A 25,711-nucleotide genomic window follows, 5' to 3' on the forward strand; every position below is an offset into this window, starting at 1 on the left:
TCTAAGAGACAGGTGGACTTGCACCTTGATAAATCGCTATTAAAATGGAAAATACTCAAAGTAGGAAAAAATGAAATATATCACAAAATAATAAGTTCTTTGAACAAATTGGTACACAGCTTAAAATCAAAAATCTTTCAACAAAATAACGTGCAGTTAAAGAACAATTTAGCTCCTTTTGGAAAAGTCTATAATTTTCTATGTGATAAAAAAAAAAAATTCAAGCAGTGTTGTCACTTTTATTAGACCGGAATAGCAATTAGCATTTCTGCCATGTCTGCTTTCTCTGTGGCACTGAGGAGGGAGGAGACCCCCTAATGACCAGTTCTATTAATGCAGTGACAACCAATTACGCTTTTTACTTACGGTATATAAAGCAAATTGCATGGGTAATTAAAATCTTAGGTAAAATAAAACAAGTGAATGTTTTTTGAACACTTTTAAGAATGACTTGATTTTTCAAAGGTAATTAAAATCTTTGGTAAAACAAATCAAGTGTATGTTATTTATACACTTTTATTTGATTTGAGAAAGTACCTCTTGGCTCTCTCTCAATGGGAATGAGTAACATGTGATCTGTACTGCAGGTGGGTGAGCCTGACCTTCTGTTGAAGGATGTGGTTGAGGTGGTCCAGCCACTCCTGGTCTCTGGGACTCTCTGAGCAGACTGAAGTCCCCTGCAAACACAACAGTAAATATATATCAATGTATGTATAGGATACTAAAAAATACACAGGGATGGAGAATGATTATGATTTGTAGAGAGAGTACCTACTTCAAATCGTAGGAATATTAGCATTTTGTGTGTGGATGAATTATGGAAAAATGCTGAGTCAGTCAGTATCAAGGTATGATATTTCTAGAGAGAACATGCCACAGCATTTTAACATTGGACTTGTCGAGTTTGCTGCTGAAGGGCAGAAATGTAGTATCACACCAATCAGGACCTTGAAGAAACTCTCTGGAGACTCAGTGGCAAGGTGCGCCAGTATACCTTTGCATACTACTCATGTATAAAGACCTAACAGAGTGGTTGCCTTATTAAAGCTAATGAACAGGGTGAAGAGCGACTGTGTGCCCATGTACACCTCAGCACTAATGTGCTCCCTATTCATTTTAAACCCCAGGTGTTGCCACTGGAAATGATGTGACGAGCCTTGTACCGTCTCACAGGGACACCGTAGGGCATGAGGGGAAAGGTGTGTGTGTGTGTGTGTGTGTGTGTGTGTGTGTGTGTGTGTGTGTGTGTGTGTGTGTGTGTGTGTGTGTGTGTGTGTGTGTGTGTGTGTGTGTGTGTGTGTGTGTGTTTGAATTCAAATGTCCCTGCACTTACAGAATGGTGGACCTGATGAGAACACACCTGTGAAGTCTGGATTGGCTGTCCAATGACAAAAATCTGCAAAGAGGCTTCTCATCAACTTTCATAGAATCTGCTTCAGGGGCTGATTTCATAACAGTGCACCCTGCAGATTAAACACTATTCAGGGCAGTGATAATGTGAGTCAGACAGAAGTGCTAGCTGTCATGCTACCGAGAAAAAATATGACCATCTGCATTTTTGAGAATCTTCGCAATGTTAATAGTTAACTAATAAAAATCATGTGCTGTTACTGTGCATATCATTTATCATACAGCAGCCAAATGGCAATAAAATTCAGATTTGTACAGACTGTTTTCGTATTATATTTGTTGGTATTGCTTTTAATGATCTAACTACAAAAATCATGACTTTTTCATTTTGGTAGTTTAACTAAGTAGTTTGCCTTCAATTTTCTTAGTGAGAGGGCTGAAACGTTGTTGCATTAAAAAAAAAAAAGTCCCATCTCAATGCACATTTGATCCCAGCACCCGTGCAACCTTGACCTGAGTGCTTCAGACATGTCACAGTATGGCAGGGGTCCAACTCATGGGTCTGGAGAGCCGACATTTGGATTAAGTACGTGTCTCTGCTTGTTGTTTCCCAGCTGTCTTATAGCCTCTATATACAGTTTCAGCTTTGGTGATAGCACTAGTGGAAGGTTGCCTAATTAGTGAATGATGCTTGAGTAACTGAGAACTACGTGGAGAGCAAGGTCGGAGCAAGTGTGTGGTTATATTAATGAGAGGGAAAAGGGAACTGAGACAGAGAGGCCTTTTTGTGACTGCTGCCGTCAAACCTCTCACAGCATGGGTGAATATGAAAGACTACATGTGTGTAAGAGTGAGGGTGCTCGTCGAACCTTCGTAGATATATAACAAAGCACTGACCCTGCATCTAATATTAGCTAGAAAACAAACAGGTCTGGCAATTATAGACTTATTACAACTAGATCATTAACTCAACAACAAGTTACCCAGGGAGCCTGGAGGTGTTTGGACCTTTCTGGTGCTCCGTGATACACTGCGGAAAGGATGGAGACAAATAACAATGTGCAGCACGATTCAGGTGGAGAGGGTATGTTTAAGCGCATTTATAAACCTTCTTTGTATGTACATACATACTATTGATATTTTGTGTACAGTATATGTAATTGTGTATAGTAGATAGACATGGTTATTGTTAAAACATATTCAATACCAGTACCTTTACTTCAATATCAGTTCCTGAACAATACTTTTTGACTTTTTTTATCTACTTATACTTTTTTTTAAATATTTATACATAAAATGTATATACTTATCTTATATATAATATTTATGTAAACAAATGCAACCTCATTTCCAAAAAGCTGGGACGCTGTGTAAATTGTAAATAAAAACAGAATGCAATGATTTGCAAATCCCATTAACCCATATTTGATTGAAAATAGACCAAAGACAACATATCAAATGTTGAAACGTAGAAATCCGACTGTTTTATGAAAAATACGCTTATTTTGAATTTGATGCCAGCAACATGTCTGTAAAAAGATGGAACACCGACACAATTTCTATTTTTTTTTTTTTTAAATATACTTTTATATATATATTTTTTTATGCCCATTTTATAAAATCCAGTTCGAGAAAAATAAAATTACATAACGCATTACGGTACATAGCCATAGTTGTTACAAATAGTTGTTATAAATGTTACTCCACCCCCAACAAATGTCCCCTAAATGCCTCATATGCAGACAATTGTTAAGAGCTCAAATTTACAGCGATTCCCTGTATGCTATTGGTAGATGCTTTCTGGCTGGCTGTGCACCGAGAAACCTCAAGATAAGTATGTGGCTGAAAGTTATTTGGATTTGAGTGAAATAAAGTTTAAGATTTACTTACCAAAGTTAAAACCTAGTGATTTTGTCGATGTTGGCTGGCCACCTATGTATAGCTTCACTATAGTAAATGTCATATTGGCTCACTGACGCTGAGATCTACCCTCGCGTACAAGGACAAAAGCTTTGCGTTTTAAAATGAAAATGTGTAAGTGTTGATATAGTCTAGGAATTGCAATTTACTACAGAATAACAAAGCATTTTACAATAATAGAATAACACCGACGTAATTCCCCGGGCGTTGAATTTCAAGTATTGAGTTAAACTTCTAGTAGTGGAGCAGCTCTAAGTGTTTGTATGATTTTTAAAAGCTTTGTATATAAATAAATATGTTTTTAAAACAGCTGTGTCACAACCACATTTCTGTTCAGTAAAACAGATTTTTTTTTTTTTTTTTTTTTTTACAGGAACAAACTAAGACTAATGCCTGAAGGAAATAAAATATGTAGCCTTTGAAAAAGGTGGTGGTCATTACATGAAGGTCATCTATTCCCAAAATTCTCCTAAAATATAACCACAACCAGGAATAATTCATTTGAAATTTTGATAAGCATGAAATTTAAAAATGCATTGATTTCAAAGTACCAGTGCCCTACAATGTTGAAAACTTGTGCAAAAATGATCAAGTAGAGGCATCTGCCAAACTAAAGAAATGTAACTATGTTGGCAATGCAGTATTCTCATTTAATAGTAAAACTGAAAAGTAAAAGAAATCCCACTCAGCCCTGAACTTTCATTCAGCCCACTGGTAACACACAACCAAGTGAATAAATGAATACACTTGGACTTGTTGAAGACTGCTGGGACATCCTGATAACCTTGTGTCATGTCCTGAAGTCTAATGAAAAACGCACAGAGAAAGTGCAGAAGCTCCTCCGTATATTCTTTTGAGTGAAGAGGTCACATTTCTGAAATACATTTAAGTTCTGACAAAATTCCACATAATTTTCATTGCTATGTCACATATAGGACTGAGTTCAGAGTGCAGATAACTGTATAACATAAAGGCACTTTTTCATGATTAAACAGTTTAACCTTATCTTTACAACTAAAGAATTTGCGACTGTTTGTCTTAATGTTGAGTTACATCTTATTCCAAGCTGACATTTATTTATAGGCAGATTACCATTGCAGTTTGTTAAAATGTCCAGTGAGAATTTCAATGAGTGCATAATGTGATTTTGTTTTGTCTCTTGAGACAGACAGACAGACAGACAGACAGACAGACAGATTATCCTCTTGCCCTACCTTTAACTATCATCTGAACTATTAACCCCAAACCTTACTGGAACTGCCACACCTTATATCAACCTTAAAATACAAGTTTTAACCTTCAACTTTCTTTGATGAGAACAGACACAACCGATAAACGCACCCATGTTAAAGCACCAAGTAGCCCAGCATTAACTAACATTAATGCAAAGGAAGAAATAAGCGGTGAGGAGACGAGAGTGATTTTACCCACAGAGATTTCCGCTCTGATGAGAGAGACTTTTTGTCAAGTGAGAAACGGTTTCCTGTCATCTCCTGGGTGGAGCTGCGCTACAAAGGGCTAAAATTGGTTTCAAGTGTGAGTAAGTGCCTGGTGCGCCCTCTCTCATCTTGTGATAGATGGGAGGAAGTCCCCAGGGATGCGAGGCTGATTGTAACATGGAGTTGCTAATTGATGACACGGCTGGGTTTGATCTATGGCATGGGCCCACCAAGTTGGAAAAAAGAGTGTGAAATTTGGACTTTAGCAAGTGGTCAAGTCAATAGCAAGGATTTTCAGTTCAATGACTTCTTTCACCTGAAAGAAAAAAGTTGTACTCGCTCAACTTGTGCCACATTAAATCTTATATCAAGTTGACGGGTATTGCCGATGTTGACAGGTTTTTGATCTTGTCTAGATCCAGAACACTGGCTTTAAACATGGAGCCACATCCTCCTCTGTTGCACTGCAGCTTCCTAACTTATCAGTAACATGCCTTTGTGTGTGGTTCACCTTTACAAAAGTTGGTGGTCAGCCTTGCTTACTTGCCCGCATCTATCTACCCATCAATAAGAGAAGGTCAGACAAAAGCAGAGATTTCCAGCCGGGCTAAATACAGTTAGATACTGGTGAAATGAAACCCTTCTCTTTATTTACTCCCTGTTACACCAATGCTAATCTACAGTATCTGTTCCCAGAGGACAGGGCAAAGTAGCATCTTGCTACCGATTTAGTTTTAATTGACAAAGAAGCCACTCAAAGCCACAAGTCGATATTGCTGATATAATGTCTTTTCCAATCCTAGGTGTAATCAGAAACCAAAAACTTTTAGGATGTTTTAAAATTTTATAGTACAGAAAATCTATTGTAGGTATGTTTAAGTGCTCTTGGCACAATGTAAACTTGATATAGATCCTCAAGTTAGCGTTTGTAAGCAATGCGGAACTACTGTCCCTTGAGCTTACCTGATCAGTTTCCATTATGTCTGCGAGATCATTCTCTGACATATTGAGGATGGAGGCAGCAATGGACTTGGCTTTGATCATAGATTTGGCTGAGAGGCCGCCTTTTGCTGCCACAGAGTTGACCTGTCTCAACCTCCTCCTCTTCATCAACTGCTGCTTGACCTCTTGAACGTCTAAAAGTATTTCACTGGCCAGGGCCTAAAGGGGGAGGAGGAAAAGAATAAAAAAAAGAAGAGGATGATGAAATGGATATAGAAAAACAAGAGGGATATCTCTGCCTGGCAGATGAATAAATGAAATTGATCAAGCATGCGCCAGAGAGGCCTAGTACATTATGGAGGAATATTGAGTTTGACACACTAAGATTCTCTCGGTTTCGCCTCATGCTCCCCTGTAGGAATGTAGACCTGAGGGTTTGTTGCCCTGTCGATTGAAAGCTGAGGGAACACAGCTTTGATATCAAACGCACCCCAAGTTTTGCTAAATTCTCCACAGACAGAGAATCATGCATCAGAGAGGGAAAGACAGAGCTACTGAAAATACAGCCATTCATTTATTTATTTGCTTTCTGAATGTCTCACAGTACAACAGGGCAGCATAACACTGTTAATAATTAAGCTATGAGGGGCCGTTTCAAATGGTGCCCGAGTGAATGGCAAGCGAGACGAGGAAGGCCTGGGATGGCACAGTTGTCGGGCACTAAATGGGAGTTTGCTCTAAATACAGAGAGACAATTAAATGTTAAAACTGCCACTGTACACGAGAAAGTCAATAAAGTAAACTCCCCTCTGTTTCATTTTGAGCTTATTGATCGAGGCAATAATCTTCTGTATCATTCCCTTGTAAGCTTGCTGAAAAGCTGACCTTGGAATAGATGGTCAGATGAGGGAAAGCTAGAGACAGGAGAACTTTCAGCACACAAAAACAAAATAAAAAAAAAACAAAGTACAATTTGTTCTTGGACAGTAGACAATATAAGCAAGCAAACAAGGAGGGCAGTGCATTTACATATACACAACCATTAAGTACAAACATTAAAAAAACACACAAGGGCATTAAAGTAACAAGGGTAATTACACATGAACAAGGTTGAATAGCGGCAAACATCCCCATTCCTCAGTCTTAGTAGGTGTACCAGGTGCAGTTTAACCAGCAGTGGTTCCCATAAGAGAGTGCTGAGTGAGTAGTTGGAGGCATCCAGTGGACAGCATGTGCTTCTTTTCTATTAGCAACATTAAATTTATACATGCAAAGCTCAGACACTCTGGCATTTAAAGGAGACATCTGTAAAACAAGAATGCATTCCTAGATGACTTCAATTAAATTTAAACTTTTTTCATATTGGTGGCCTTCTACTTCCATGTGGGTGTGCATACTCAGTAGGACAACCAAAACCCACAAACGTCATCCATTTTCCGAAAAAGAAAGCAAGGCCGCTTTAGTTCATTTCAGTGATCTACGAGCAGAGCATACCCTTAAGGAATACACAGCTCATTAACTAACATTTGGAGATCCTATTGTTTTATTTACAGCCTAATAAGCATTCACTGTCACCAGTCAAGGGTTACATTCATGTAAAATGTATGTAGAATAATCCAGAAAGTGATTAAGGGGTGACTTTATCACTCAGTTTAAGCTCTGGGAGAGACAGGTGGCAGGGGTGAATGCAAGCATTTACACAAACAGGCTACTGAAATACTTACAGGGGAAATAGTGTTTGTGTTTCTGTGTTTCTCTGTGTGTGTGTTTCTCTCTGTGTGTGTGTGCGTGTGTGTGTGTGTGTGTGTGCGTGCGTGCGTGCGTGCGTGTGTGTGTTTGGTAAGAGCTCCTAGTCTGGCTAGTAGCACAAACACTATAGCCAGAGGGCCAATTTAGACAGGACGAGGATTAGGGCATAGAGATGAGGATCAAATGAGCAGCTAAAAGATATCCTCTTTAATAACTAGCTACCTCTGAAATACTCTTCACACACATGAGGACACAAAAGGCTATTCATAAAAATAAAGAGCAGAGCAGGAGAAGAAAATGCTTTCATTTTGTTGGATTAGGCACTGTGACAAAAACTGCTGTTTAGCGGGCATACACAGCACCCTTCAAACTTAAATGTGATAATTATGGAATCACATTTCAGGGGTATATGAAAGGTACATGTAGCTATCCCAGGTAAATATGTTACGACATCATTGTTGTAGTGTCCCACTTATCTGACACCTACAGCAATTTCATGTAATTAAAAAAAAAAAAAAAAACGTAACTTCCTGTTATGAAAAAATTGTATTGCCCAAACTGCACAATTTGGTGCTTTTAAGCAGGGATGACAAGCCAAAATATTCTTTGCAAGAGAACAATCTCCTCAGTGTGTGTGTGTCAGTGTATTTTGGAGTAGTCACTACATGCAGGGCCACTGTTTAGCAGTTCAAGAGCAGAGCTTACAGCCTGGGGCGTGTGCAGGGGCCAAAAGGGTTTGCTGGCACACAATAAAAAAAAAAAAAACACAACAACAATCTCACCACACAAATACACAGCACATACAGGCACAAAGAACAAAAAACAAGCTCATAAAGACACAAACAGACACATCTATACACACACACACACACACACACACACACACACACACACACACACACACACACACACACACACACACACACACACACACACACACACACACACACACACACACACACACACACACACACACACACACAGCAGCCCTCCGGTCCTGATCAATACATGACAAGAGTAAATCTCCTCCGGACGTCAGGCAGTCCAATCAAAGGGCTTGGTGTTCTTATAGGGGATCACAAGAGCCACGGGGAGACAAACAATGATGTGAATCCTCAACAACAACACAATAGCCCCAACAGCTTAGGGTTATGGGAATGGAGAAAAAGAGTAATACAAATATGAACTGTATTTTAATGCATGTCTATACGCGTGAGCTTTTGCCTGTAATGCTGCTTCTATTTTTAGGTTACATGTAGATTTGCGTGCATGCGTGTGTGTCTGTGTGTGTGTAGGCAACAAATTTGCAAGAAAGAAAAAAAAGGAAGGGCAACGGTTTAGATGTGTTAAAGAAATCAGAGGTCGGGTAAAGAAGCAGCACATAAAAACAAATCCTACCCATCTGCAATTTTTCTCAGATCTGACTGAGCCATAACAAAACAAGCGCTGTTTCAAGAAATTCTAACATTTCTGGCTTGTGACAACAAAAACGGTGGATAATTGCCACTGAACTGTGTCCATAATCTGCCACTTGATTTATGTGCGTGTGCAAAAATACCGCCACCATTATCTATCTCTGGCAAGCCCTTTCCTCCTTTGATAGACAGGTGTCAGCTGAACAGAGGTGATGGATAGTCTTTATCAGTCTCTGGCAGACACACACACAAAGATTGACGGAGACGCACAAATACACCTCATGGAGATGGATTAGGCCCTCGACATAGACAATAGTGCCCTTTCCCAGTGGGCACACAGTATTCTCACAGTGATGGCCTGCCTCCTTATACTTTGGAAGAAAGTGGACACGCATAATGACACATACACAAGTTGCTACTATTCCATCAATCCATCTTATGACATTTATGGGGAGGGGGGTGTCGGTCGGCCCGTGGTCGCTGCAGGCGGCGGTTCATTCGCTGATATCACTTTCCACCTTGGATAGCTCCGACTCAGGAGGTAGGGCGGGTTGTCTACTAAACGCACGGTTGGTGGTTCGAGTTAAACACCAAGTGCCCCTGACGGTTAGACGAGTGCCTTACGTGATCATCAAATGGATTTTCTACACACTCCTTGGAATACGAACTGAGTTGTCAACCCAAATTCCAGAAGACATTCAACAAGACAATTTGCTGGACCCTCTGGCTTCTTGATACCCGTCTGCTATCAGTGAGTTCTTGGGGCAACACCGTGGCAGGCACAATGATCTTTTGAATGAAAATCATGAGGATCTGTCTCCACTGCCCAACGTTTGTCCCAGGGATGGTTCTCGGGTGAGCAGGCATCATGGGCCAAGTGCAGAAAGTTTTGTGTCTGGGCATTACATGTCAATCAATAAATATTGCCAGATGAATAAGGGTTGAAGTTCTTGCATTCCTGCTCCATCAGTCAATTGTACAAAATATTGTAACTATAGGATATATATTTTTAAATAATATTCATGACATAATTTTCAAATGATGAGATTCTGATCTCGTAAATATTAGAATAACAACTGTTAACTTTTAAAGGCTAATATGTACTTAATTTTCCAAAAAGTAAATAAGTTCAGGCTAAAAAAATAAATTAAAAAAAATAGGCTCAATTTGGAGCACACAATCTGGGGCGGGACTTTAAAAGCCTCAGAAATTGCTTGGGAATTCTGTAATTCTGTAATCGTTGTCAGCACATCCAGTGGTATTTATCAAAGAGATACTGTTATTCGTTATCGTACGATTTGGGAATCGTTATGATACTCACATGTATGGTATATTGATTTTTAAGCTCACGTTATCTCAGTAAATCATAACGTCTATCCTCTCAAGAGGAGGGATGATTAATAACTACCTTAACCATTTTCTTATAATCACATCTTGATGTGATTCTTTTTTTGTGGTTATGAAATCATGAGACATAATGACAAGATAAAGTCTACAATGTTTTTCTTCCCCAAATGCAATGCGTTTCTGTACAACTCATCTACATGTTATAAAAAGGGTCTATTTAAACGTCCCTAAGGTTAGCTAGTCGCTAGCTGTCACGTGCTGGATGCTAGCCTATGGATGCTAGAAACCAGCCAGGTCTGTTACATATTCAACAGGTTGCCAGGGTAGCCATTTAAACTACTTGGCTTGCCAAATTCAGTGAGCGGGTAAAATGTCTAGTTCTGTGATAGGGAAGAATTAAATCAGTCACTGGCTTCAGCACACACTTTGGCCCCTTCGGCCTCTTACTAGTCTTGTTTTTGGCACACCGCCTGTGCCACAATTCTTTGGAGAAAATGACAAGAAATTGGTACTCTAATGGGGGCTTGTGAATATTTGAATATTTCCACAACCACCTGGCCAACTCTGGAAAAAGATAGTTCAGATGGTTGAGGAGGTGCTGTGCATGGGGGTGATCCTTACTAAAGACTATATTGCCGGCACAGCACCACGAGGGAGGTGACATTCTGTCCTCCATCAGTGTTCATTTACAGGGGTCAGCATGTCAAACTCCCCCAATTTAATCTTTGGTCCAATTAACATTGCACCAGACCCCTACACCCAACCTTTCCACACAATATTATTACAATTCACAAAGAAACACCACACCATACTGGTTTACGACGAGTTTGGTGATTTGACGATACAAAGTCTGGACTCATGGCCTTTAATCCCTTGCCCTTTTACTGCAGTACCTTGATGAAAGAATGAAGCTGCTCAAGCTGGGAGTAGGCCTGGCCAAGCTGTCTCTGAAGCCTTTCCAATGCTTGGGAGCTCTGCTGGGTCAACCTCTCCATTTGCTCAGTGGCTGTCTGTTCCAGTGCAGCCAAAGCCTGCTCACTGGCTCCCACACGAGCCTTTAGGGCATGCATGCGCTGGTCCTGTGAAGAAAAAAAGCAGGCAGAACTGGTCAGCAAAGAATATTCTTTTATTTCGGTAAAAAAGTGGCGAATCCACATGCAGTAGGTTTGTGAGCCATTTGGGGAAATTGCTTTAAAGCCGCTGTGTGTCAGATTTCAACACCTCTGACTTTGGTGACTCCTACTGATCTGGGGACATTCAGAAACAATCAGTTGAAAGCAACAACTCTATACATAGAACTTTCTGTTATTGCCTTACAAACACCAATGAAAACTATCTATCTTTACATCTTTGATTTGTTTGTTTTTTCTGTCCGTTGCAGTCAAAGGCTCTTAAAAAAAAAAAAAAAACTTAATGCTAAAATGTGATCTGATACAATGACAAAAATTGTACACGAGTGCTGTCTGAAAGGTCTGTCCAACCTTTTTTTCCAGGTCCTCTTTCAGTTTCGTACAGGATGTCTCGTATTGGCTTTTCTCTGTTGTTGCCACATTCAGCCTTCTCTTTAGAGATTCGATGAGGGCCTTCCTGTTGTTGGCCTCATCTGATAAAGTCTTCACCTGTACAAAAAGAGAGGGAAGAGTTATTAGGGAGATAAAAGAAGTAATGGTTACGCGCTACAGTTCTATTTCAGAGGAGAAACTCAAATCATATTTTCATTTTAAGTTTCATTCAAATAAGCTTGGTGAACATCTATTTTTAAGTAAACATAACAGTAATTAAAATGCATTAGTCCTCCAGGAGACAAAATGTCTGGGCAATGAGAAATGCTGAGTTCACAATAACTAATTTTCCCTGTCTTTCTATTGATGGGCCTCAAACTAACTAGATACAAAGATGACCAGCAGTGATGTTTTGTGTGCACCTTCTTCTCAAGCTCCTCCACTTGTCCCCGGTAACTTTTCTCCATCTCCTGCAAGAACTTCAGTCTTGTCCTCAGGTCCTCCACCAACTGCCTTTTCATGTTCACATCTCGCTCTGTGTGGCTCACCCTAAAGCAAGCAAGCAAGCACACACACACACACACACACACACACACACACACACACACACACACACACACACACACACACACACACACACACACACACACACACACACACACACACACACACACACACACACACACACAAATTTGGTATAAAGCATAAATGAGTGTGAAGGCAAACAGATATTTATATACTTGCACATGCACATGTTTTCATACAGCATCTACATAGCAGACACACACAGTCACCAACACACACGCAAAGCTGGCAGGCAAAGTGTCCCCATGCAGTACATCAGGCATGACACCTCATTATGACAACTAAATACACTGGCATGCTGCTCGAGTAAGTGGAGGGGGGTGAAATAAGGATGCATATATAATTCTAACTGGCATATATTAGAACAAGCACTCTGGCAGGGAATGACACACTAAGTGTAACTGGGGAGTCCTTTTTGACAAACGGCATTTCGAATCAGCAGTGACACTACTTGCATATGCTCATAATCAAGCATTTAAATGTTTATTATTTTCAGCCCAGCATTACAGCAGGCGTATAAAAACACATCGGCATGGGGACTTGCCTTTTGAAAGATTTATTATGAAGGGAATATGCTCTGGAAAATGTTGTTTGTGCGCTGTACTGTGCTGACAATACTCCCCTAAAGAGAGGCAATGCCTCTGTATTGTCAGCTGTTCATGTCTTGACTGTTGCAAACATGCACCACATGTCACTTCCTATTTCAATAACGTGCTGTATTGACATGTTTAATATTCCTGCATTCTGCAGTGAGGCCTTGTTTTAAATGGTCTCAGTATGTTAGCATGTTTTATTCTGTTTTCATAAAAGGCAAATATAAGGCATTTTTCATGGTTGTCTACACCTTGGGGAATTGGAACAAATAGAATAAAGATCATAAGGATGCAGTTAATTAAAATGTTTTTTGCTGTTTTTTTTATTTTCAAAGATGTGGTGGATCTCTTAGCTCCCACACGCATCACGGTTTGTGTATTTTAAATAAACAGATGACGCAATGCTGGAGCAAATGCTTTCGTGTAAGTAAATGTCCCTGCCTCCCTAGGTGGATGAATGCCTGAGGGCAGACTGGTTAAATAAATGTGAGCTTGTCCTATTGGAGTGACATTAAATTAAATGAGAGAGGAGTCTAGCCTGGGGACTTTGGGGGGAGGTAGCGCTGGCTGGTTACCCCATGGATTTGGCCATTAATGAGAAAACCCATATTGAACCTTTCAGATGACTGTCTGGTGTTGACTTAAAGACGGAGAGCAGCAATAAGAGCCCCAGCAGCTCCCTTTGCCCCAATGCTAATGGCAATTAGATCGACAGCATTTATTTTAGATGTTCTCTTCTCCTACACCCCAAAAAGAATAGAGGATAAAAAAGAATGAGGGATATACGGAGCTTCTGCTGGAGCGTGTGATCTCTATTTATGAGTGTTAGTGGAAAGAGAGAAAGAAGCCTCAAACTATATCCCGATTACTCACACGTTTGTTCCCTTTGTTCTGTGCTTGTTGGCAATATTGTTCATCAAACATGCGTGTATTGTAATGATAACAGTCAGTGGTCTGAAGTACGTGTGCGTAAGAGAGTGAGAGCGCACATTTCTGTGTATGTTGTTAAGGATGAAGTGTGGGTGGATGTTTCATGTGGCTGATAGACAACAGGGCTGAAGATGAAAGAAGCAGCTTCATAAATAAGGCAGGGCCATAGTGCCGGATATTGACTGAGGACATGCCGGTGTACTTTGAAATTCATTTCTTTTTTTTCCCCCCTTCTCTTCTTTAAGGCGAAGCAGCCTTGCTCCCTGTGTGTGTGCTGAGATGTATATTTCAGAGACGTCTAGACATGTCTTTCATTCTGAGAAGGGGTCCCTCCATGGAGGCAAATGGAGTGGTAGGCCAGAAGAGATGGCGAGTTATGTGTGCGTGTGTGTGTGAGTGAGTGAGTGACAAGAGCCTGAAGAGAGGCTGAGGCTGTCGCAGAAACACAGCTGAGGGATGCTCACTCTGTCGGGCTGTGATACTCGCTGCTTTGGTCACAAACAAACACATATCCACGATGATTGTACACATGCCCTGGATGAATTATTGAGAATGGCAGACAGAGGACACCGCATACTAGACAAAGAGAATCAGAGGGAGGCAAGCCAAGTTGTTCTTGGTACCTTGGTATCTCTCTGTTTGAATATGAGATACTAATGCAGAATGATGATATACGGCTTGTTCAGATCAAATCTCGACAGTTTCCCAAAGTGAACGGTTTATAGCTATACATTATGACTATGTAATACAGCAAGCGCTACAGTAGGTGAACCATGTAACTCATTAGGGCTTGTGGCCCACAGGCCAGAATGATGCTGTGTGGGTTTTAGTGTCATGGGCCAAAATGGTCCCTCCTGCGGCACACAAACAATCGATACACTGCTTTGATCAGCAATCCACATCAGCAACCCACGTAAGCAACACCACACCACACCACACGACAAAAAAAAAGACACCCACGTGCACACGCACCAATTCCTTCAGTGTTTTTGTTCGCTCGATCATGAGAACAGGCATAATTTCACAAACGATACACAGAGAAGCATGCATAAGTGGAGTGCAGCAGACGGAGTGCTGCCACATGGTGGAATCAAACACTACAGATGAGAGCTGCAGAGAATGTGCAAACATGCAGACGGAGACACAGAGAGAGGGCGAGACAAAGACAGAGAGAGGGATGCAGGATGAAAAACAACTGGCAAAATAAGAGCTGTACTGTAGACAAGAAAAAAGCACAAAGAGGAAGAAGAAGTGGCACTAATGAAGACAAAGGTGGGAAACTAACCTGTCCTGCAGCTGGCAGAGCTTGTTCTCCTTCTCCTGGAGCTGGCCTCGCAGGGCTTTGTTAGCTGCCACCTGCCTTGTGACCTCTGCACTAGCACCCTGAGGGGAGGGCACACGGTGTGTGTGCATGTTAATATGTTTGAGCGTGTACGATAGGCAAGATTTTCGTGACACAGCTGATGACAGGTCAAGCACAGCATGCGTCCTCATTATAGTTACAGTGGGAGGGTAGAAGGTGTTAAAGGAGGTTAAGAGGGAAATTGTAGTAATCAAAGTGGATGACATAAGGCGAGTAATTAGATAAAATTATTTATAGATGTATGGTGCTGAATACATTTTAATCGGGATTGTGTCCAACAAAATGAATAACTAAAACGCTAACTAAGAGCTTAAACTCGGAACTCCTCCTGCCCACAACATTAAAAACTCCGTTTTAAAAATATAACTGCCAGTCAACCATAAATGTTGTGTACACCAGAATATTTTAGCCATTAGTTTTGCATCTAACCTGGAAATACTGGTACGATTTTGTAAACTACTTTTGCGCTTCACTCCTTTCTTTATGAGTAACAGAGACGTATGGCTCACGATGACAGGTCGGCAGCTGATTAGAAGAATGATGGATATTTGAATGTGCATGTTCACTTTGGTGTAAAGGGCCCTTGTCTCTTGTGGGAACTGTACCAGTACAAGCTTTGACAATGCGCTCACTCAGTGTGTGCACCCCCACAGCGCATGCCTCGTCTCTCCCTTTTGCTGTCACCTGACATGACTTCCTCGCCAGTGTGTAACGACAGCAGCAATCTGCTCGGTGACACTGATGAGCAGGCTGCTGAGAGGATGATAATACTGTGGTACCGCTCACACCTCATTCCCTATGATGTAGGGCACGTCTCTACTGTTATTCCCCATTTCTCACCTGTCTGACAGGTACTTCAAAATAAGATCAAATGATAAGAAATGCTAATTCATGTTGAAATCACATGCAATTTCAGGTGATGTTAAGTGTAAATTGAAACGGTTCAAGAATGTTTTTTTTTTTTTAACCATGAATGATTTGAAAGTAAATCCTTGACGGAGTTTCTTTAAGAGTTTTTGAAGTCCTCAAGGACTGTAAGTTGTTCCAAACCAGTAATGTGTTAAAGTGACTCAGATAAACTGATGTTTGATAAAACACCAGGGAAATGTTTTTTCGAACAAAAAAAACATAAATGCATGTGTAATCTGGCACTGTTAGATTGGTACAGCATAGAAAGTAAAAGAATGGCAGCAAAAAGCAAATTACAACTAAAATGTACAATGTACATGTTTTCTCACTATTGTCCACAAGCTTGCATTATGTGCTACTGTAAAAACAAAATGAAAGTAGCACTTCCTCAGAAACATGTTTGAAGTCAAAAAGCATTAATACTCTGAAAATGTTCCTTGTTATTCATGGTCTTTTCCACTCAAGCTTCATAGTACTAAAATTGGAAATGAACACAGTCTTTAATACCATCATCCTATTAAGAGATTTATCCCATAAGGCATGAACAATAAGGCAAAGTATGAGGGCAATTCATTAACTCTATACCTGCTAACCTTAAGTTTGGCTTGAAGTTGTTTGACCTCAGCCTCCAGGGCCTGGGGCGCAGGGCTAGCTGGGGCAGGCATGGTTCTGCATTGGCAGGAGCACTCTGCATTTGCCGGTGCTGTTGGTGGTGGTACAGTTTGCTTAGGGAACGTGATCTGCCTCCACTGTTCCAGCTCCATCTCCAAAACCTTTTTCTGCTGCTCCACACCAGCCAGGTCAGAGGTCAGCTTCTGCAGATTGACCGACAGACAGAAATGGTGAGCAAAGCTACTGGTGATGATACCACAAATAAAAACAAGTTTTGTCTGCTCTTATTAAACCAAGGCAACGTAACGGTCTTATGGGGTGGTGAGAGCTAAAAAGCAATGGGAAATATGATACACTGCTGCTAACTGACAGTTAAACCAAGCTTTTTCTGCCTTCCAATGCAAAACTTATTATTGCTGTAAGAAAGAAAGAGACTCTTTCATGACTTACACAAGTCTTTCTTTTTTAAATTCTCATTGCATGAATATGATAAACGCGCAGGGAAAGTAAACACAATATGTCTGAAATACTGTATGTGTTATCCACGGGAGAGCAGCGGGCGCTGCTTTAATATCTTGTCTGTGATAAAACTCCTTTTTTTATGCTAATTAGGAGACAGATGATGCTGTTCCCGGTCAATAGGGCCTAATTTTCACTGTGATTGGCATGCATAATAAAGCCATCCAGCAGAATCAGAGAGCACTTTGGGACAGAGGGGGGTTTGGCATTTGGTGAGTGGTTGGGTGTTTAGATTGATGAATGATGATGGCACTAACTGATCATGTACAATGTACAGTGTATCATTCTAAATATAAGCATCTGAGATAAACACTCTTAACCACATGTGCGTAGTGGAGATTAAAAAAAAGCTCTTTTCCTGGACCAGAATCACATCGCTGAGAGTTTGGTTCAATATTGACACAATTAGGTGATCTGATATCATATCAAACATCAGGAATGCTTAATGGCACAAATAGGAGACATGATACTTGAAGATGTATGCTGCACACATAGCGTCAATGCTGGAACACACACACACACACACACACACACACACACACACACACACACACACACACACACACACACACACACACACACACACACACACACACACACACAAGTGAAACCACAGATTCCCAGGGGTTTGCTCTCAGCTCCATATACATGGAGGTTATTGATATCTGGTTGCTGGCTGACACCTTTTAATAGAATCCCTCTTGTTTTAGGTTTCCTCTGCTCTGTTGAAGACACACATGCCATCTCCCTGGGGAGGCTGGGCGAGGGAGAGGGAGGGGTAGAGAATGAAAAGTGGGGCTCTGGCCACAGTGGCAGTGATGCACGAATTAAGAGAGGCTTTGATGACACTTCCTGTAAGACAGGCTTTGATTTCACAGGCCATTTTCAGCCTTGGTGAGAGATGACACTAACATGGACTGATACATTGGTAGTTCCATTAAGCCAGGACAGACGACACCTCGCTCTCTTTCTTCTGAGTGAGTAGTGGTTTCAAACTGTTCCAAGTCAATCATTAGAAGGACAAATTAAAAAAAAGAAAGAAAAAAACAAAAAAAAGAAGCAGGCTGGTGAAACAGTTGTGCACCCATACACATACTTGAATGTTTGAAGTAACAACGGCATCGACCAAATAGTCAAACTGAATTGGTAAGCAGAAATAAACATCTGAAACACAGGTATGATGTCTTACTATACCAATTCCTCAAAGACATTTTATGTATTCTGCTGGCCAGACATTTTATTTGACATGTGGTCCCACTATTATTAATTATTCATTTCAATAATATTTGGATCTTTTATTTTTAGACTATTATGTCTGTTGCACCCCTTTAATCTTGCTGTAATCCCGGCCCCTAACATGTTAGGGGAGGGCAGGACACTCTACACTTGAAGAGATATGGCTGGTAAATTCAGGAGGCGATGTCACAGTGAGCTGCCAAGTCAGGTAAGGCAAATGTGGAATTAAAGACAGAGTAAAGTAGATAATCCAAGCAGCCAAATGATCCTGTTTTTGGATGATATGCGTGACGAGCACATTTTGTAAAGGGCTAGATTGGTGTTGGCACAGGAGAGCACGTTTCACCTGCCACCTGAGATTCTTTTTGAGCATCCAATGCCACATTAAAGGGGCAATATTTCAGAATTTTAGTTTAAAACAAAAATGAACAAAGTTATCAACAGAATCGTGCTAAAATAGGGGTTTTGACGTCATCTTGCTAAACTTTGTTTAACTTTGTTGTAGAAATGTCCCCTTATTCCCAGATATATATATAAAAAAATACAATGACAACTGTAATGTGTCATCATAAACAATGAGAAAAAATAAATAAAATCCCATTACATAATAAATAGGAATGATCCCTTTAGATGAAAATGAAAAGACAGCGAAAGCATCCAAATACTTTCTGTCGATGACAAAGAAATCTATGAAGATAGTGTGGTGGGGCTGCCTGGATGATGAAAGAGTCACCACACTGCTGAACACATGTTTCAGTTAGGCTGAAGCATGAAAAGCCAAGGACAGTCTAACAAACCACATTACACCTTTCCACTGCATGTGTATTCTTCTCGCATGTCTTAGATTTAAGGAGAGCAAAAATATTGTTCAAATAACGACTATAAATGCGGTTATCAAATATTGACATCAATTCAAATTCATACACATACAATATATAGAATAAAATAGGGTAGAGCAAGAAAGAATTAAAGGAATACGAAAATATGACTTAATGATGGAGGTAGGCGAGGAAGGAAGAAACAAGGGAAGGACAGAATGGCCGAAGGATCAGGAGACAGAGCAACACAAACAAGTTTCTGTGAAACTGCCATGCTACTTCTCACATGATGGCCCCTGTGGAGGCTGTCCTAAGCCAATTACAAGCTGAGAGTTTTAGTTAGAGAGTTGGCCAGGACCGGCTGGAACAAGCCCAAAGTCCATCACCTCTTGCCCTTTCCAGAGAGGGCAACAACATCTAGCTATGGCCAGTCAGTCGGCTCCAACTTTCTCTGGTGGAGTGGCATTAATACTGCAGGAGGAAAGAGGAAACAAACAAGAAGACAACAATTCCCCTCTCTGTCCACTCATTCACACAACAGCGCATCTGTGTGTGTGTGTGTGTGTGTGTGTGTGTGTGTGTGTGTGTGTGTGTGTGTGTGTGTGTGTGTGTGTGTGTGTGTGTGTGTGTGTGTGTGTGTGTGTGTGTGCGTGTGTGCGTGCGTGTGTGCACATGTGCCTTTACTGCTGAGTCTAAGGTCCCTTTGGGCTTCAGCAATCAGATGCCTGGCTGGGTGCACAAGGGCCACTTCCTAGGTAGCAACACTATGAGGCCTGCACTCCGACCTGCGTACAAAGTTCAATGTACTGCATCTGTACTATTTCACAAAGTAAATATATAGACACAAACACCTAATCAGGTCTCTGCTGGGCCTTTGCTGCCTGCTGCCATATCTGAATTCACCAAAAGTCTCCTGCCTGTCAGATTAACGACTGTGCATGTCAAGATGTGTGTGTTTTCGTGTGTACATATGTTGATGTGTACAGGGAGACCTGACAGAAAAGATACTGTTTAGGGACCAAAGTGCTTGGTGTTTTATTTATACTGTATACCAGGTCTAAGAGTTTCCTACCTGGAGGCAGGTACTAAATAACTGAATGGGTGTGTGGCACTGAAATCTATAAAAAAAATCAGCCACCGTGTGTGTGTGTGTGTGTGTCTTTGAACACGAGTGCACCTATTTGGAGAAATGTATCTGCTGGTGACACACTGGCTCGCTGAAACATTCTGCAGGAGGAGAGAGAAAGAGGGTAAGAAACTCCCCTCCCTCTCTTCTGCTCCGTGGTTCTGACCTCCACAGACAAGGGTAGGCCTGTCAGCCTCACTTATTAAGCATGATAAGGGCATGCTACTGCTGCACTCTCAGCCCCCAGAAAATACAAAAGAACCACAAAAATAAAGACAAGGACAGAAAAATAATAAACTTCATAACACTTACAACTGGTTTTCCCTTTTACTCATCCGATTGTTTTTCCCTTGTTACCTGTATGAGCTGCTTGCTGTTGCAGAGTTTCTCAGTGAGGGAGTTGAGCTGTGCAGTGATCATCCCATTGGCCCTTCGCAGCTCTCTGGCTGAGAGCAGAGCATCTTTCCTGGCACTTTGCAGTATGTCAATGTGACGCTGTAGAGACTCGATGCGCTGCTGCAGAGAAGAAGAGGAGGAGCAGCGCTGGTTCTTCAGCAGCATCCTCTTCCTCCTCCACCTTCTTTTCTCTCCTCTTGTCCCACGGTCCCAGGGCTCATGCTGTTTATCGTCTAACAGGAGGAAGTACATGCAGCTGCCTCAGAGTTGACAGGTGGGCAGAAAAACCTCAAAATCCCTATTTAGAAGCTGCTGCTGGGAGTTAACAAGCGGACGTAAAAGTGTCTTCCTGTGTGCACGAGTGCAAACTGTGATATATTTAACAACCTGAATGATTAACATTTTCCATTTATAACCAATTCGTTATGAAAAAAATAAAGCTTGTTAACTTCTCAAATACTTGTTTCCGATCGACAGCATGTTAAAACATTGAGTGTGTCTTTCTGCTTCAATTAATAGTTGATTAGATCTCTGCAGTTGAGCATGGGTGCAAAAAAGGAAAATTCATGCTACCTTGGGCCTTGGGATGTTTTCCGTTACATTCTGCCTCGATGTTCGAGATCGGCGAACACCTGTAGGACTAAAAGAACGGAACAGTCAGAGACAATGACGAAAAGCAGCCGTTTAATATAACACAACAGTTGACATGTTGTGCTTCCTGAGACGCGGCTCATAATGACACTATGATCACAGGGAGCGCTCAGTTTAACGCGACAAGACAAATCACCCTGTGCTTTAATAATTCACCTGAGTGTGTTCAACCGACTCCAACTTGTATGCCTCTCAGCGTGGATATTACTTCTGACAGATGCTTGCAAATGCCGCCTTTGTTCAATCACTGTCTTAAACCCCTGATTCACTCCTACAGTATGACAGGTGTGTGCGAGTGTACAGCCATTTGCACGCACAAGTGTGTATGTGACACCTCCCAACTGCACCATTGTTTGTAGTGACATCAAAGAACAGCCCCACCTACCACACCCCTCCTTCCTCTCTGCCTACATCCTTTGTATGGGGGTCAGGTAGGATTTGATCAGTGCCACGTTTGATCACACATGCAGAGGAGAGGGGAGATGAACCCTTTGGTTTGTGACATAGCACAATGTGAGGCGCTCGGGCTGTCATAGCAATGAGCCCGCAAAGAGTTGATGTGCACATTTAGCAGATCTGGAGCAGGGGAACTAAAAGGGGATCTGAGATAAGGGTCCTGGCAGCTCCCAGGTTACATTCATAACAACTACCTTCTCTTTTTCTCCACTTTCTACCTTGCTCTCCACTGCCAACAAAAAGAGAGAAGATCAAATCTTTAAAGGTCCCTCTCTTGACGGACTTTTCTCTGTGGGCTTTGGAGCTGCCATGTCCTGCTGTGAAGTGGTTTGATGTGGACAAGTGCAAGGGTCCAGGCCTATTGATTTCATGGTGTACTGTACAGAGGACATAGAAAAGAAGGAGCACCGACAATCCCACGCAGGGAATGTCAGCATAAAGAGAGTGGCCAGTTAAAAGATATACAGACCGGCACCGGCCACACTATTCAGCAAATAGTTACAGAAACCCTCAGAATTAAAAATGTAGATTATTAACACCAGAGTTGCAACTAACCAGTTTTATCATTATCAATATATCTTTTTGATTCATTGAATAATGGTCTATAACATATTAGAAAATAGTTAAAAATGTATTGGGCAAAGTAAATGTAAAATGTATTTAAATGACTTGTTTTAACTGACCAACAGGACAAAACCTAAAGATTCAATTTGCTGTAATATATGAAGAAGAAAAGCAAAAGTATCCTCACATTTGAGAAGTGGGTACCAGCGAATGTTCAGCATTTTAGCCCTTATTTCCAATAGGTTATCAAAATGGCTGCCAAATCAGCTTATCATGTATTCACTGAAGCCCAGGTAAAAAAAAAAGAAAAAAAGAAGCAACCAACTGTATATATATTTTTTTTTTTAGGTGGCCAGCTTACACGGGCTTTAGAAGAGGTCAGCTGTACAGTTGCAGTGGTTTACAAAGACATGTCCTACTACAAAATTATCATCCACTAAATACTTTGGTCCATTTCCAAAAGTTTCTTTCCGACAGCTCTGACAACCATCCTGTTAAAAGTAATTCTGTACATATTGAAGGTATTTGAATAAAAAGTACGTCCCTTGAGTTACTGCATAAGGAAGTAGGAAACATAGCAGATTTAGTTTTCAGTGTCACTGGGCTGCTATTAATACGATCTGGTTCTATGGCTATGGTAATGTAGCTGTAAATATTGTAAATGAGCACGTATAAATCTTTTGAATTAAATTAGATAAGACATGGATTAAATTTGACTTGAATTTCTTTCGTGAAGCACATCCACAGATTTGTTTTTATTGATAAGGAACAATTTACTCTTAATGGGCCTCATTCACTAATACGTGCGTAGAAATGTTCTTTCTTTGCGCACAAAATAACACCGGACAATTTTTGTTCTCACCACCTTGTGTTTGTTAGTGCATCCGAATCAATCTAATTTGACAGGCGCGTATCCGCGCTCTGCAGTTAACATACTGCCACACCCGTTTTCTCCATATAAGGACACCTGTTTGGAGCTGTATCATGAAGAAAGTGGTCAAGTGAAAAGAAAGGGAAGAGTATTTGATAGAATTGGCACCAAAAACTAAAAAGAACACTTTCACAACAGCAGCTATTGAAACAAGCGTATCTGAGGTGAAAATCAGAAAAGGCACACCTTTCAAAAGTGTTTCTTCTAACTAAGGTTAAAAAGCAAAACTGCACGAACCTTTTTAAAGAATGCAGTTTTAACATGCTAAAAGGTGTGTGTTTACATTTTCTAAGACAGCAGGCTGTTTTCCTTTGTTCGTACGCAGAGTATAAACAAATTCAGGAAAGATATTGATGAATCCCAGATTTGTCCGTCAAATGTTCGTGAGAACGGTTTAAGCATAGATTTGTGAGTACGCACTCTTAGTGAATGAGGACCAATGTGCTGAAAATTACATTTTCTTAAAAGAATTTGAACAAATAAGTGGCTTTTAATATACTGTACTGATAACTAAATTGTAGTTTGCAGTCAAAGTTTTCGGGATTCAAGAAAATCTTCTATGATGATCTTGAACTAGCAGAATTAAAGTGGTTACAAAAAAACAGAAAACCACTCAAACCAAACCGGTAGACACATTCAAATCATTTAAAGGCTGACTATTCAAATAAACGCCAGTAAAATAATACTCTTGCAGAAGTAGTCAGCAAGGAATACATGTTGGACTAATAACTGTTAAAGTTTATTCTTGTTTTTTTGTTTAAAACAATGAAAAGATGAGGGCGGACCAACCTTTCTATTAGCGTCTGGTCTGTAAGGTGATTTCCCCGAGGACACGCTGTTGAGACTGTCCGAGTAGTCCTCGTCACTGTCACTGTAGAGAAAGGTGAAGTTTATCACAAGGCCAGAAGTTGAACCCACAACCCTGGTTCTGAAAATACCACCCTTGGACAAAAATCCAATTTACCTTTTATGGCTGATTTAGTTGACATCAAGCAAAAATATGTGCATTTTGCCCCCCTCTTTCCAACAGAAAATCAATGTCCCATCCAATTTCTGAGCTGGAAGTGTAAATGTGGGTGTAAATTAAGTGAAAAGCTGCAGTGTCTCGTGCTGTTGGTGAATGCATCAACATGTATGAGAGCGGCTGTGGCCTTCATTAGCCCTCCGTGTGTGACAGACATGTGTGAGAGGCACGGCTGAGCGGAGCCAAGCAAAGTTGCATCTGATGGACGCACGGTAAGGGCTTCCTGAGACACACACACACAGACACACACAGGCACACACACACACACACGCTCGCGCATACACACACACACACAGGTTTATTGACAGTGACCTTTGACGTGAAGGTGGAAGCCAGTGACATTTACGCTGGTGGGTTTATTAAGGTGGGGTCTGGGAGAAGCAGCAGAGGTAAAGACCACAGAGAGAGGATCTAACTGGAACATGACAGGGCTTTGGGGCTAGTTAGGGTTAAAACTGGCCTGGAAGGGGTACAGGGACACGCTGAGGATTACTAATCACCACCACAAAGACCAGGGTGACATAGGTTACAAAAAAATGCTACTTGCATCATCCTGAACTAAAATAGGTGTGGTTTAATTTAGCTTCATGAATTAATTTCTGAATTAATCTAACTTTTTAATTTGAAAATACTTACAATATGCATCAAACACTCTAACTGACAAGAACTCTACTCCACCTGTCCATACTGAACATGAGGAGAATCAGTCATCAAGAGCAACGGTAACTGTACCCACAGGCTATTGAAGCTGTGTCCTAGACGTGCTTTAACATACAGCAAAGTTAAGAATGCTGTGCCGGCATATTATGGTGATACTTCAGGAGAGATGTGTGTTCATGTGTAGAGTACCCATGCTGTACATAACCACGTCTGTGCATTTACAGGGCGGGTCTTAGACTATGTGGGTTAAATGCAGATGGGTGATAAATTTAAGAAAATAAATAAATATGGAAACATAATGAAGGCAGATGCTTCCATACAGGACACAAGGGGACACGGAATGCTTTGAGGAGTATAAAAATCATATGTCTTCACAGTCATCAGATCTCAACCCATTTCAACACCTGAGGGGGATTATGGACAGATGCTCTCAACCTCCATGGTAAATCAACTGCATTGATACAACACTTTTGTAGCTTACATGAAAACAATATACCATCGCACACCAGTTGCAACTGAGCTAATGTGGAAGACGTTTAAATGTGTGAACAAAGGGAACCTGGAAAAAACTAGCAACAGCGCAATTCATCCATCTTTAACCTATAGCTCTGGATTAAATGAGCGATAACCTGTTGAAACAATAGTTGAGTTTCAGATATTTTGAAAATCTATGA

The 25,711-nt window shown here is 40.9% G+C and overlaps 1 protein-coding gene across 1 annotated transcript in view; it reads right to left on the bottom strand.

Moving 5' to 3' along the window:
* cntln (centlein, centrosomal protein) overlaps nt 1-25,711 on the bottom strand; it is an 82,837-nt gene that overhangs the window by 9,214 nt on the left and 47,912 nt on the right. Inside the window, exons 16-25 of the mRNA XM_069689426.1 lie at nt 24,143-24,224; nt 21,325-21,391; nt 20,713-20,984; nt 16,638-16,859; nt 15,058-15,155; nt 12,087-12,213; nt 11,644-11,781; nt 11,056-11,241; nt 5,673-5,870; nt 603-677 (exon numbers count right to left, since the gene is read on the bottom strand). Coding sequence (XP_069545527.1) covers nt 603-677; nt 5,673-5,870; nt 11,056-11,241; nt 11,644-11,781; nt 12,087-12,213; nt 15,058-15,155; nt 16,638-16,859; nt 20,713-20,984; nt 21,325-21,391; nt 24,143-24,224 — 1,465 coding nt within the window. The remainder of the gene's footprint in view (nt 1-602; nt 678-5,672; nt 5,871-11,055; nt 11,242-11,643; nt 11,782-12,086; nt 12,214-15,057; nt 15,156-16,637; nt 16,860-20,712; nt 20,985-21,324; nt 21,392-24,142; nt 24,225-25,711) is intronic.

This window comes from Brachyistius frenatus, unplaced genomic scaffold (genome assembly GCF_029030835.1).
Source record: "Brachyistius frenatus isolate BFR_SWC_R1_liver_20210118 unplaced genomic scaffold, ASM2903083v1 Contig_7, whole genome shotgun sequence".
Taxonomy (NCBI): domain Eukaryota; kingdom Metazoa; phylum Chordata; class Actinopteri; family Embiotocidae; genus Brachyistius; species Brachyistius frenatus.